Source organism: Aethalodelphis obliquidens, unplaced genomic scaffold (assembly GCF_003676395.1).
Source record: "Aethalodelphis obliquidens isolate GAN/ISIS:26980383/991018 unplaced genomic scaffold, ASM367639v1 scaffold7, whole genome shotgun sequence".
In the NCBI taxonomy this organism is placed as follows: Eukaryota; Metazoa; Chordata; class Mammalia; order Artiodactyla; family Delphinidae; genus Aethalodelphis; species Aethalodelphis obliquidens.
Genome location: NW_020837951.1, coordinates 31693878 through 31708952, shown reverse-complemented (window position 1 = coordinate 31708952; position 15075 = coordinate 31693878). Strand labels below are relative to the sequence as shown.

The 15075-nt window shown below is 38.2% G+C and overlaps 1 protein-coding gene across 5 annotated transcripts in view; it reads left to right on the top strand.

The window, feature by feature from the left end:
- STX17 (syntaxin 17) overlaps positions 1-15075 on the top strand; it is an 84672-nt gene that overhangs the window by 59425 nt on the left and 10172 nt on the right. For all 5 annotated transcript variants that reach the window (XM_027105373.1, XM_027105372.1, XM_027105376.1 and 2 more), the window contains 2 exons: positions 1290-1405; positions 1484-1534. In XM_027105373.1, the coding sequence (XP_026961174.1) occupies positions 1290-1405; positions 1484-1534 (167 nt within the window). The remainder of the gene's footprint in view (positions 1-1289; positions 1406-1483; positions 1535-15075) is intronic.

Below are 15075 nucleotides of genomic sequence, written 5' to 3'. Positions count from 1 at the left end.
ATGCTTCAGTTATACTGACTCCTTTCAGTTCCCAAACTTATGCAAATATTATTCTCCCTGGCCTGAATACTTTCTCCTTCCCCCTCTACCCTTGCCCCAGTTCAGCTATATAATTTCTGTTCATCCTCAGGCTTCAGCTTCAGAACCTTCTCAGACCACTCTTCCTCCACAAGTCTAGGTTAAATACCTTTCTTTGGTGCTCACATAGCATTCCATGCTTACCCATATCATAGTTCTTATCAGACTATAGTGAGCTTGCCTGTTAACATGTCTATATCACACATTATATAGTAAGTTCCATTAACAATAGTGGCAGTAGCAGTGACAGTAATAGTAACTATTAACCACTTGTTCTTAATAGATAAGCCAGCCACAGTGCAAAATAAATACCACCTCATTTTACAAATGAGGAAAATCAGTCAAAGAGGTGAAATACCTTCCCAAGTCAAAGAGCTAGTAAATAGCCAAACTAGGATTCTAACCCAGATCGTTCTGACTAGGCCCATACCCCTAACCACCATGACTTGGAACTGTTTTGTGATTTACCTTAGCACACTGATTGGCATATAGTAGGCATTTTATAAATATCAGTTTAATGAATGGATTGGTAAAACCAATAGAGGGAAATAAGAAAGACTTGAAAGTGGAGTTTGGAGTATAAATTAATTCATCTTTATAACAGTGTTTAATGAGGAAAACCTTAATGGGTTGATGACTTTTTAAAATCCAGAAATGACATAGAAGCAGTGGAGGCATGGCCCAGAAAAATTACTCTGAGGAGAAGGGTGGCAATATGTACAAAAAGATACATATGGTAAGAGATGTTAGTTTGATGACAAATTTATTGTTACCAAAAATGACTGATTTTCATTGCTAAAAATACATCACTTCCCTACTTTTAAAATCTTGTGAATCTGATGTTTATTACTAAAATAGCCAAAGAAATGTTAATGATTTAGCAATGAAAAGTGTTAAACATATCTACTGGGTATCTCTTCATAGAACATTGGCCAAATAGAATAGTTCTACTTTGTGCTACTTCCACATCTAGCCCTAGTTATTCAGATTGGGTAAGTTGTATCTGTAGCAATTTTTTTAGATGACTTTGTAGAATAATTAAAGAAAAAATATTTGTTAAGTAATTTGCCCATAGATATATAATCAATTTACTTTTAGCCTGAATTCTGTTAGTAAGCATTTCACATGGTAGTTGTTTTATGGAATTGATTCATTCTACCGTCTTTCTAACAAAGCAGATAAACTCTAAACATGAGGCTATGTTCATCCAGGAACATTTCACACTGCTGAAGATGAAGCTGATCCTCAGAGTATGACTCAGATATATGTGTTGCCTGAAATTCCTCGAGATCAAAATGCTGCAGAATCATGGGAAACCTTAGAAGCGGTATGTTAAAAATGATTTTCCTTTTGGTAGCTGTGAGGCATGAAAGTGAGTAACTTCCTCTTTCTCTTTCTTTTTAAGGACTTAATTGAACTTAGCCAACTGGTCACTGATTTCTCTCTCCTAGTGAATGTAAGTATATAACTGTTTTTGGCTCAGAGATGTTAGATTAATAGGATAAGAGACTTTTATCAATCACTAGGCTTCTGAGCAGAATTTTAATAGAATTTACAATTTTTTAAAAATTAAGGATCTTTATTCTTTTTTTTAAAATTCATTAATTTTTTATTTTTGGCTGCGTTGGGTCTTCGTTGCTGCGCGCGGGCTTTCTCTAGTTGCAGCGACCGGGGGCTACTCTTCATTGCGGTGCGCAGGCTTCTCATTGTAGTGGCTTCTCTTGTTGCAGACCATGGGCTCTAGGCACGCGGGCTTCAGCAGTTGTGGCACGTGGGCTCAGTAGTTGTGGTGCATGGGCTTAGTTGCTCTGCAGCATGTGGGATCTTCCCAGACCAGGGCTCGAACCCATGTCCCCTGCATTGGCAGATTCTTAACCACTGTGCCACCAGGGAAGTCCCGAATTTACAATTTTTAAGACTGGTATTGAGCCATGGACAGAAGTCTAACTGTCCTCAAATCCCAGTTCAATTTTAAAAAAAAATTATTAAGCACTTTTTACACAAAAGGTACTTGGTATTGGGGTTCTGACAAGGTTGGATATAGAAATAAATGAAGCCTGCTGTCTGCCTTTAAGGATTTACAGTGGGTGGCCATAAGCTTGGACTCACCCAAAACTGAAATTTCAAGCATTATTGTTAAATGCAAAAATAAGGTGTGAAAAGAAGTATTATTGGCTCCAAGGAGAATTGTTTAATTCCAAGGGAGGGAGCCAGGGATTGTGACATAGAAGCATTAAGGATAGTGTCACAAGATAGGTAGCATTTGCTTGAGCCTTGGAAAATGAGTAAAATTTCCACAGGAGGGAATGAGGGGGTGCATTTGAAGACATCTAAACAAAAACATGGAGTAAAGAAGGGTATAGCCTTTCAGGAATGACAAGAACTACAGTGTAACCAAAGCATAAGATACCATGGGCAAACTAAGCAAGGAGATTGAGATGCCATTGAAGGCCATACCAAAGAATTTGAACTTTACTTTGTAGGTATCAAGGAGCCAGTAGATTTTTGAGCAGATTAGAGTGATGTGATAGCCTGTGCTTCAGAAAGGTCACTGTTAGCAGTGTGAATAATAGCCCTAGGGAGGAGGAGATTATAGGTGGAAGGACCTTAGGAATCAATTGCAGGAGTTTAACTGAGAGCATGGCAATACAAGTATAAAGATAAAAGACAGCTGAGAGGTATTTCTGGGGTAGACTTAGTAGGAATTGGAGGAAGATGGAAGAGTCAAAGAAAATAAACATTAAGGCTTTATTCTGCGTAACCGGGTAGCCAGTGATACTATTAACATAGACTAGGGAACATAAAGTAGATTTGGTGGGAAAGATAGAACAGATTTTGTCATTATTTTTATAAGTTATTCTTATTTTTCCTTCCCAGGAATTGTGGGAAGGGGTGTGTGTGTGTGTGTGTGTGTGTGTGTGTGTGTGTGTGTGTGTGTGTATACGTATGTATATACAGGTGCAAGTCTGTTTCTGCGTATGCTTCTGTCTGGGTTTAGTTCATTGTTCTTGATCAAACCATGATTTAGGGGTTGTACATCTTTGAGTTATGGTTTCCCTGACATCTGGCTTTAAATTAGAAGAAGTTCCTAGATCACACAATCTCAGAATTGTCCTTTTGGAAAGGACTTAGGAGGCCTACTAATCTAATCCTTCTACTCTTGCACCAACTTCTCAAATAGATGATCTTTTGCCTATTTTTGAACAATAACAGTGCAGGGATACAACCATTCCATTTGGAGTCTCTAACTCTTAGAAGTTTTTTCTTATGTAAAGTAAACTCTACCCTTAATAACTTTCCTCTAGTACTTTTGCCCTCTGGAGCCATATCCTGAAAAAGTTTGGTCTTTTTACCATACAAAAGTTTTTCACCACAGCCAACATAATACTCAGCGGTGAAAAGCTGAAAGCCTTCCCACTAAAATCTGGAATAAGACAAGGATGCCCAGAGAAGACAAAAATAAAACATATCCAAATTGGAAGAGAAGAGGTAAAATTGTCAGTGTATGCAGATGACATGATACTATGTCGATGGGCATTTAGGTTGCTTCCATGTCTTGGCTATTGTAAATAGTGCTGCTATGAACATTGGGGTGAATGTGTCTTTTCACATTACAGTTTTCTTCAGATATATGCAGAGGTGTGGGATTGCTGGATCATATGGCAACTGTTTTCAGTTTTTTGAGGAACTTCCATGCTGTTTTCTAGAGTGGCTGTACCAATTTACATTCCCACCAGCAGTATAGGAGCGTTCCCTTTTCTACACCCTCTACAGTATTTGATATTTGTAGACCTTTTAATGATGATCATTCTGACCGGTGGTAGGTGGTACCCCTTTGTAGTTTTGATTTGCATTTCTCTAATAGCGATATTGAGCATCTTTTCTTGTGCCTATTGACCATCTGCATGTCTTCTTTGGAGAAATGTGTTTAGGTCATCTGCCCATTTTTGGATTGGATTGTTTGTTTTTTTGTTATTGAGTTGTATGAGCTGTTTTATATTTTGGAAATTAATCCCTTGTTGCATTGTTTGCAAATACTTTCTCCCAATCCATAGGTTGTATTTTCATTTTTATTTATGGTTTCCTTTGCTGTGCAAAAGCTTATAAGTTTGATTAGGTCTTGTTTGTTTATTTTTGCTTTTATTTCAATTGCCTTAGGATACTGACCTAGAAAGAAAACTTTGCCACAGTTTATGTCAGAGAATATTTTGTCTGTGTTCTCTTATAGGAGTTTTCGGGGGTCAGTCTTGCATTTAAGTCTTTAAGCCATTTTGAGTTTATTTTTGTGTATGGTGAGAGGATGTGTTCTAACTTCATTGATTTACATGCAGCTGCCCAACTTTCCCAGCACCACTTGCTGAAGAAACTGTCTTTTTCCCATTGTATATTCTTGCCTCCTTTGTCGAAGATTTGACTGTAGGTGTGTGGGTTTATTTCGGGGCTCTCTTTTCTGTTGCATTGATCCATATGTCTTTTTTTTTTGTGCCAGTACCACACTGTTTTGATTACTGTAGCTTTGTAGTATTGTCTGAAGTCTGGGAAGGTTATGCCTCCTGCTTTGTTCTTTTTCTTCAGGATTGCTTTGGCAATTCTGGGTCTTTTATGATTCCATATAAATTTCAGGATTATTCGTTGTAGGTCTGTGAAAAATGTCATGGGTAATCTGATAAGGATAATATTAAATCTGTAGATTGCCTTGGGTATATGGCCATTTTAACAATATGAATTTCTCCAATTGAAGAACATGGGATATCTTTACATTTCTTTGCATCATCTTCAGTTTCCTTTATCAGTGTTTTATAGTTCTCAGCTTTCAATTATTTCACCTCCTTGGTCAGGTTTATTCCTAAGTTTTTTTTGTTGTTGTTGATGTGATTTTAAAAGGGATTGTTTTTTTACTTTCTCTTTCTGATATTTCATTGTTAGTGTAAAGAAATGCAACAGATTTCTGTATGCTAATCTTGTATCCTGCTACCTTGGTGAATTCATTTATCATTTCTAGTAGTTTTTTTATGGAGTCATTAGGGTTTTCTCTATACTACTCAGCCATAAAAAAGAATGAAATAATGCCATTTGCAGCAACATGAATGAACCTAGAGATTATCATACTAAGTGAAGTAAGTCAGAAAGAGAAAGATACCATATGATATCACTTATATGTGGAATCTAAAATATGACACAAATGAACTTATTTACGAAACAGAAACAGACTCACAGACATAGAGAACAGACTTGTGGTTGCCAAGGCGGAAGTGGGGCTAGGGAGGGATGGATTGGGAATTCGGAATTAGCAGATGCAAATTATTATATATGGAAGGGATAAACAACAAGGTCCTATTGAATATAGTTCCCTGTATAGCACAGGGAACTATGTTCAATATCCTGTAATAAACCATAATGGAGAGGGAAAAAAAACAAAAAGTTTTTCACTTCTTTGAGATCAACATTATCCTTCCTAACCCTACCACACCTCAGCATATTTTCTTCTCTTAAGAACTCTTGATTCTCTAATGTGTTCTTTCTAGAATATGATTTCTCAGCTTTTCAGTACTAGCGACTTACTCTGCTTGTTTTCTAGTTTGTGGATTTTTTTCTTGGAATGTCATGCCTAAAATTGAGTACAGTAAATTGTTAAAAGCATTTTCCTTTTTTAAATGCTTCTAAATCAGAAGCAGCAAAATGTTTGAAATTTCTGAATTAGGTATCTGTATAGTGTGTTAATATATTTGCATATAAAAGGGAATAATACAATATAAATCCCAAAATATTTGTTGTTTTTACAATCAAGATTTATTCAATAATTGTAACTCATAATCTGATCTAATGCAGTTTGTAAAATCTGTACATAGTTTGTAAAATCTGTGTGGTTACACAAATATTTACATTTGCCAAAAGTCATCGATATGTACATGATAACATGGATAAGTTACAGTGTATGTAAATTATACCTCAAAGTTGATATAAAAAACAAACTAAACATGTACAAAGTTCTTCTCATTCAAAAGGAATACATTTCTCTTCCAATGGAATAGGCACATGAAAGGGGAATTAAGGGTTTGTGGCCATTTAACAAGTTGTATTTCTGATTACATTATGTAAGCAGCTCCTAGCCCCTAATCTGAGGAAGATTTGTGCAGGAAAACTTTGGGTATAGCCATGGCTGTAAACAAATGTCCTATTTATAATAGTCTGTGTAAGGACATGAGACAGAATGCTATTAGGCAAAAGCTCAAGGGAGAACCCCTGATTACTGTTCCCAGGGTGAGTGAGTTCTCATGACCACATTGTCAAGCACTCAACAGAAACTCCATTTAGACACCATGTGATTTGGGAACGTAACAAGAGTGACCACATCCTCTCGTTATCATCACATGGTCATGATAGTATCTAGGCTAATTAACCATGTATTTATGGAGTGCTTTCTGTGTGCATAACACTGTGCCAAACTCAATGAAGAATAGAGAATAGTATAAAAAAAGAACCTATAGTTTAGTCAAGATAGTTACACAACATTGTGAATGTACTTAATGCCACTGAATTGTACACTTAAAAATTGTTAATTTTATATATATTTTTACCACAATAAAAAAGTACTTGCAAAGCCATTGAGAGATCCACATGTGGTCCAATACATGTTAATAAATTAATATCTACTAGGCACCCTGCTTTTTTTCTTCAACCTTATTGCTCAAGTGTCCTCTTCTATTCCTGTAACTGTGGAACCAACCCTATTTCTAGTCAAGGGGAATTAGAAGAACTCTGGGCCATTCGCTCAACAGCACATCACCACTGCTACTAGTCCAGTTTTGTCTCTACCTTTTGTCTTATTCCTTATGGCTCTTATAATCAAGTTTTAGTCCCAGTGCATAAAACTGGGTTGTAATAGATTAGATCAGATTCCTCCATTTATTACCAATGCGACCTTGAGGATGTTAACAACACTAGCTTTGTAAATTGGTGGGAAGACTCCATGAGATATTTTCTACTATTTCCCACTCCCTTCCCTACCACACTGACCCACTGCATTCCTTCTTTTGTCCCTCCCTTATTAGATTCCCTCTTTGCTTGGTATTCTGCTTTGCCACCACTAATACCTTTAGACATTTTAGTGCTATGGTTCCTATAGTCCCTTTCCTATTACTAAAATCTCCTAATGTCAACACCATACTTACCTACTCTGTTTATTGCCTACTGTAGGACAGTATACTCTGCCTGTATCTCATAGTGTTTGTTTCTGGGCTTTTCTTTGTATATGATTGCATGTTAATTAAGGCATATAGATTATGTATCTTTTGAGTTCAGAACCAAGATAGCTCACTTGGTTGGGATCTAAGACTAAAGCTGGCCTTGAAAGCTGGCTGGAATTTAGAGAGTGAAGAATAAAGGAGCATACCTGGAATTTTGGCATTAGCTTCTTAAACCTGTAGCTTTCCAAGCACACTGATTAAACTGTACAACTACCAGCAAGGGAAAAACAATTCTTCATTAGTTTTGACTTCAAATGCCTAAATTGCATTCTACTTGACAAATATTAATAAATCACATATTTTCAGACTCTTAGGTGCTCCTATAACTACTTATTAAGATTCTGTTATTTTTTTCAGGCAGACAAGGAAACCTAATTCAGTGTTTCTTAAAATCCATAGACATATTCTTAGAGTATTTCAAGAATTGTTTTCCTTTAAAAAGGGAAAAGTCTATACATTACTCTAGTTTGAGAAAGCTACAGAGTCTCTCATAAATGGTTTTAACTCATTGTTAAAGGGATGTTGAGAGCATATATGAGGTGCCAAATGTTAAAAAGGAAGTTTAATGGTTGTCAGATTTGGGAGGCCTAGGAGATGAAAGCAAACATAAGCAAATCAGAAGCAAAAAGGGACGGCTGGTAGATAGTGGTGTGTAGGCTTCTGAGCTGCCACTGTTGTTAGGACCTTGGTGTGCTGTACCAGGATAAAGTTATGTATGTATGGTTTGGCCCAGCATAAAGAGCCAAGGTCATAGTGGACAAGTGGTGACCAGATTCAGCTCTGAATGGAGTCTAGTTTGGCATTCTATGGACAGTGATAGACAACTCTGACACCAATTTGCTGCCTAGCTATAATTGTCTAACTATATCACTGAGTCCTCCTTACTCAAGGAATAGAATTTGAAAATATGGGCAAAATTTGAGATTCAAATCAAGCAAAATAGGGGAAGAAGAAAGTATAAAAAGAAAGAGGGCCAACTGTTTGTTGATCCCAGGAGAGGGGCTGGTCTGTGCTTTGCTTTACCTCCATGCCATTATTTAAGCAAGCTTCCTGATATCAGTAAATATGTCTTTACAGGTGTGGACTACTGTCCAGGGTGAGATAGGCTTTATCAAGTACTGGTGATTGCGGTGATGGGGAATATTACAGTTCAAATAATCAGTGATCTCAGGCTTCATTTTGTTTTGTGGTCCTTTCTCCAATTATTCCAAAGGATTTTAGTGAAAAAGAAATTTTTTTTAATTGGAGTATAATTGCTTTACAATGTTGTGTTAGTTTCTGCTGTACAATGAAGTGAATCAGCTATATGTATACCTATATTCCCTTCCTCTTGGACCTCCCTCCAACCCACCCTCACCCCCACACCATCCCACACGTCTAGGTCGTCACAGAGCACCAAGCTGAGCTTCCTGTGCATTATAGCATGTTCCCATTAGCTATCTATTTTATGCATAGTAGTGTATATATGTCAATCCTAATCCCCCAATTCGTCCCACCGTCTCCTTCCCCACCTGTGTCCATTCTCTGTGTCTGCATCTCTATTCCTGCCTTGCATATAGGTTCATCTGTGTACCATTTTTCTAGCTTTCACATATATGCGTTAATATACAATATTTGTTTTTTTGGCTTACTTCACTCTGTATGACAGACTCTAGGTCCATTCACATCTCTACAAATGACCCAATTTCGTTCCTTTTTATGGCTGAGTAATATTCCATTGTATATGTGTATCATATCTTCTTTATCCATTCATCTGTCATTGGACATTTAGGTTGTTTCCATGTTCTGGCTATTGTAAATAGTGCTACAATGAACACTGGGGCACATGTGTCCTTTTGAATTATGGTTCTGTTAGGTTATATGCCCAGTAGTGGGATTGCTGGGTCATATGGTAGTTCTATTTTTAGTTTTTTAAGGAACCTCCATACTGTTCTCCATAGTGGCTGTATCAATTTACATTCCCACCAACAGTGCAAAAGGGTTTCCTTTTCTCCACACCCTCTCCAGCATTTATTGTTTGTAGATCTTTTGATGATGGCCATTCTGACTGCTGTGAGGTGATACTTCATTGTAGTTTTGATTTGAATTTCTCTAATAATTAGTGATGTTGAGCATCTGTATATCTTCTTTGGTGAAAAGTCCGTTTAGGTCTTCTGCCCATTTTTTAATTGGGTTGTTTGTTTTTTTGATATTGAGCTCCATGAGCTGTTTGTATATTTTGGAGATTAATCCTTTGTCAGTTGCTTCGTTTGCAAATATTTTCTCCCATTCTGAGGGTTGTCTTTTTGTCTTGTTTATGGTTTCCTTTGCTGTGCAAAAGCTTTGAAGTTTCATTAGGTCCCATTTGTTTATTTTTGTTTTTATTTTCGTTACTCTAAGAGGTGGGTCAAAAAAGATCTTGTTGTGGTTTTTGTCAGTGTTTCCTATGTTTTCTTCTAAGAGTTTTATAGTGTCTAGTCTTATATTTAGGTCTTTAATACATTTTGAGTTTATTTTTGTGTATGGTGTTAGGTAGTGTTCTAATTTCATTCTTTTACATGTATCTGTCCAGTTTTCCCAACACCACTTATGGAAGAGGCTGTCTTTTCTCCATTTCTTGTTCTTGTCTCCTTTGTCATAAATTAGGTGCCCATATGTGTGTGGGTTTATCTCTGGGCTTTCTATCCTGTACCATTGATCTGTATTTCTGTTTTTGTGCCAGTACCATACTAACTTGATTATTGCTGCTTCATAGTATAGTTTGAAGTCAGGGACCCTGATTCCTCCAGCTCCATTTTTCTTTCTCAAGATTGCTTTGGCTATTTGGCATTCTCAAGAATGACATTGGTAATTTGATAGGGATTGCACTGAGTATGTAGATTGCTTTGGGTAGTATAGTCATTTTCATGATATTGATTCTTCCAATACAAGAACGTGGTATATTTCTTCATCTGTTTATGTCATCTTTGATTTCTTTCATCAGTGTTTTTTGTGTGGTTTTTTTGCGGTACACGGGCCTCTCACTGTTGTGGCCTCTCCCGTTGTGGAGCACAGGCCCTGGACGCGCAGGCTCAGCGGCCATGGCTCACGGGCCCAGCTGCTCCGCAGCATGTGGGATCTTTCCGGACCAGGGCACGAACCTGTGTCCCCTGCATCGGCAGGCAGACTCTCAACCACTGTGCCACCAGGGAAGCCCCTCATCAGTGTTTTATAGTTTTCTGAATACAGGTCTTTTTCCTCCTTAGGTAGGTTTGTTCCTAGGTATTTTATTTTTTTATTGCAATGGTAAATTGGATTGTTTCCTTAATTTCTCTTTCTGATTTTTCATTGTTGGTGTATAGGAATGCAAGAGATTTCTGTGCATTAATTTTGTATCCTGCAACCTTACCAAATTCATTGATTAGTTCTGGTAGTTTTCTGGTGGCATCTTTTGGATTTTCTATGTATAGTATCATGTCATCTGCAAACAGTGACAGTTTTACTTCTTCTTTTCCAGTTGGTATTCCTTTTATTTCTTTTTCTTCTCTGAGTGCCTTGGCTAGGACTTCGAAAACTATGTTGAATAAGAGTGGCGAGAGTGACATCCTTGTCTTGTTCCTGAGCTTAGTGGAAATGCTTTCAGTTTTTCACGATTGAGAATGATGTTTGCTGTGTGTTTGTCATACATGGCCTATATTATGTTGAGGTAGGTTACCTCTATGCCCATTTTGTGGAGAGTTTTTAACATAAATCAGTGTTGAGTTTTGTCAAAAGCTTTTTCTGCATCTATTGAGATGATCACATGTTTTTTTTCCCTTAATTTGTTAATATGGTGTATCACATTGATTGATTTGCATATATTGAAAAATCCTTGCATTCCTGGGATAAACCCCACTTGATCATGGTGTATGATTCTTTTAATGTGTTGTTGGATTCTGTTTGCTAGTATTTTGTTGAGGATTTTTGCATCTATGTTCATCAGTGATAGTGGTCTGTAATTTTCTCTTTTGGGGATATCTTTGTCTGGTTTTGGTATCAGGGTGATGGTGGCGTCATAGAACGAATTTGGGAGTGTTCCTCCCTCTGCAATTTTTTGGAAGAGTTTGAGAAGGATGAGTGTTAGTTCTTCTCTAAATGTTTGATAGAATTCACCTGTGAAGCCATCTGGTCCTGGGCTTTGTTTGTTGGAAGATTTAATAACAGTTTCAATTTCATTACTTGTGATTGGTCTGTTTATATTTTCTAATTCTTCCTGGTTCAGTGTTAGAAAATTGTACCTTTTCAAGAATTTGTCCATTTCTTCAAGGTTGTCCATTTTATTGGCATATAGTTGTTTGTAGTAGTCTCTTATAATCCTTTGTATTTCTGCATTGTCTGTGATTTCTCCTTTTTCATTTATAATTTTATTGATTTGCGTCTTCTCCCTTTTTTTCTTGATGAGTCTGGCTAAAGGTTTATCAATTTTGTTGATCTTCTCGAAGAACCAACTTTTAGTTTTATTGATCTTTGCTGTTGTTCTCTTTGTTTCTGTTTCATTTATTTCTGCTCTGACCTTTATGATTTCTTTCCTTCTACTGACTTTGGGTTTTCTTTGTTCTTTTTTCTCTAGTTGCTTTAGGTGTAAGTTTAGATTGTTTATTTGAGATTTTTCTTGTTTCTTGAGGTGAGATTGAATTGCTGTAAACTTCCTTCTTAGAACTGCTTTTGTTGAGTCCCGTAGGTTTTGGGTCGTTGTGTTTTCATTGTCATTTGTTTCTATGTATTTTTTTTATTTCCTCTTTGATTTCTTCAGTGATCTCTTGGTTATTCAGTAGTGCACTGTTTAGCCTCCATGTATTTGTGGAGTTTTTTTCCTGTAACATTTTTCCTGTAACTAATTTCTAATCCATAGTATTGTGGTCAGAAAAGATGCTTGGTACGATTTCAGTTTTCTTAAATTTTCCAAGGCTTGATTTGTGGCCCAAGATGTGGTCTGTCCTGGAGAATACTCCGTGTGCACTTGAGAAGAAAGTGTATTCTGCCACTTTCAGGTGGAATGCCCTATAAATATCAATTAAATCTATCTGGTCTATTGTGTCATTTAAAGCTTGTGTTTCCTTATTTATTTTCTGTCTGGATGATCTGTCCATTGGTGTAAGTGGGGTGTTGAATTCCCCTTCTCTTATTGTGTTACTGTGAATTGCCCCTTTTATGGTTGTTAGCGTTTGCCTCATGTATTGAGGTAGGTGCTCCTGTGTTGGGTGCATAAATATTTATAATTGTTATATCTTCTTCTTGGATTGATCCCTCGATCATTATGTAGTGTCCTTCCTTATCTCTTATAACAGTCTTTATTTTAAAGTCTATTTTATCTGATACAAGTACTGCTCCTCCTGCTTTCCTTTGATTTCCATTTGCATAGAATATCTTTTTCCAACCCTTCACTTTCAGTCTGTATGTGTCCCTAGGTCTGAAGCGGGTCTCTTGTAGACAGCATATATATGGGTCTTGTTTTTGTATCCATTCAGCCAGTCTGTGTCTTTTGGTTGGAGCATTTAGTCCATTTACATTCAAGGTTATTATTGAATGTATGTTCCTATTACCACTTTCTTAATTGTTTTGGGGTTATTTTTGTGGGTCTTTTTCTTCTCTTGTGTTTCCTGCCTAGCATTTGTAAAGCTGGGTTCGTGGTGCTGAATTCGCTTAGCTTTTGCTTCTCTGTAAAGCTTTTGATTTCTCCATCAAATCTGAATGAGATCCTTGCTGGGTAGAGTAATCTTGGTTGTGCGTTTTTCTCTTTCATCACTTTAAGAATATCCTGCCACTCCCTTCTGGCCTGCAGAAAAATCAGCTGGTAACCTTAGGGGGATTCCTTTGTATGTTATTTTTTGCTTTTCCCTTGCTGCTTTTAATATTTTTTCTTTGAATTTAATCTTTGTTTGTTTGTTTAATATGTGTCTTGGTGTGTTTCTCCTTGGATTTATCTTGTATGGGACTCTCTGTGCTTCCTGGACTTGGGTGACTATTTCCTTTCCCATGTTAGGGAAATTTTCCACTATAATCTCTTTGAATATTTTCTCAGACCCTTTCTTTTTCTCTTCTTCTTCTGGGACCCCTATAATTCAAATGTTGGTGTGTTTAGTGCTGTCCCAGAGGTCTCTGAGATTGTCTTCAATTCTTTTCATTCTTTTTTCTTTATTCTTCTCCTCAGCAGTTATTTCTACCATTCTGTCTTCCAGCTCACTTACTCATTCTTCTGCCTTAGTTATTCTGTTATTGATTCCTTCTAGTGTATTTTTCATTTCAGTTATTTTGTTGTTCATCTCTGATGGTTTGTTCTTTAGTTCTTCTAGATCTTTGTTAAACATTTCTTGTATTTTCTCAATCCATGCCTCCATTCAATTTCAGAGATTCTGGATCATCTTTACTATCATTACTCTGAATTCTTTTTCAGGTAGGTTGCCTATTTCCTCTTCATTTATTTGGTCTTGTAGGTTTTTACCTTGTTCCTTCATCTGTGCCATATATTTTGTCATCCCTTTTTTTTTTTTTTGGACAGGTGGGATTGTGTTCCTGTCTTACTGGTTGGTTGGCCTGAGGCTTCCAGCACTGGAGTTTGTAGGCTGTTGGGTAGAGCTGGGTCTTGGTGCCAAGATGAGGACCTCCAGGATACCTCACTCTGTTGAATATTCCCTGGGGTCTGAGGTTCTCTGTTAGTTGAGTGGTTCGGACTCAGAGCTCCCACCGCAGGAGCTCAGGCCTGACCCCTGACTTGTGAACCTAGATCCCACAAGCCGTGCAGGATGGCACAAAAAAAGGAGCAGAACAATAAGAAAGAGTAAAAAATAAAATAAATTAGAAAACTAACAGATATGTTAGAAAAAAATTAAAATATAGATGAGGGTGTTCCCTGGTGGTGCAGTGGTTAGGAATCTACCTGCCAGTGCAAGGGACACAGGTTCAAGCCCTGGCCCAGGAAGATCCCACAGGCCATGGAGCAACTAAGCCCATGTGCCACAACTACTGAGCCTGTGCTCTAAAGCCTACGAGGCACAACTGCTGAGCCCATGCACCACAACTACTGAAGCCAGTGTGCCTAGAGCCCCTGCTCCACAACAAGAAAAGCCACCACAATGAGAACCACGCGCACTGCAACGAACAATAGCCCCTGCTCGCCACAGCTAGAGAAAGCCCATGTGCAGCAACAAAGACCCAACGCAGCCAAAAATAATAAAATAAGTAAATTTATCAAAAAAATATATATAGATGAAACAACAACCAGAATGTAAAACAATCACAATAGCAAAAAACAGGAGAAAAAAAGAAGCCGGAAAAGGCCTTGGCTGTGGGGCATGGGGCTTAGGCAGGGGCAGGGTTTAGGTGATGGGCGGGACCTATGTTTAGGGCCCACAGGGCTGGAAAAGGAGGGGCCCAGGAGTGCCTCTGGCCTTGGAGGGCAGAGGACCAGGTCCAGGACCCCAGCAGGATCCCTGGGCCTGAGCGGGTCAGGGATATGCTAGGCGTGTTCCCCCATCCTCCGATCCCAGAGCTTCCCTCCCTGTTAGCCTCTCTTCTTCCCCCCCACTCCTATGCCCCTAGGACCCATGTGGCCAGAGGGTGGCCCCAGAAGGCAGGGGACCAGATGTGGAAGTTCAACAGGCTTCCCAGGGCCGAGTGGGCAGGGGAAATGCCTGCAGCACTTCCCCTGATCCTCTGGTCCCAGAGGGTTCCCTGTCCACTGTCCACCTCTCCTCCTCTTCTCCCCACTCCATCCCTCCCACACCCCTAGGACCCATGCGGCCGGAGGGGGCAC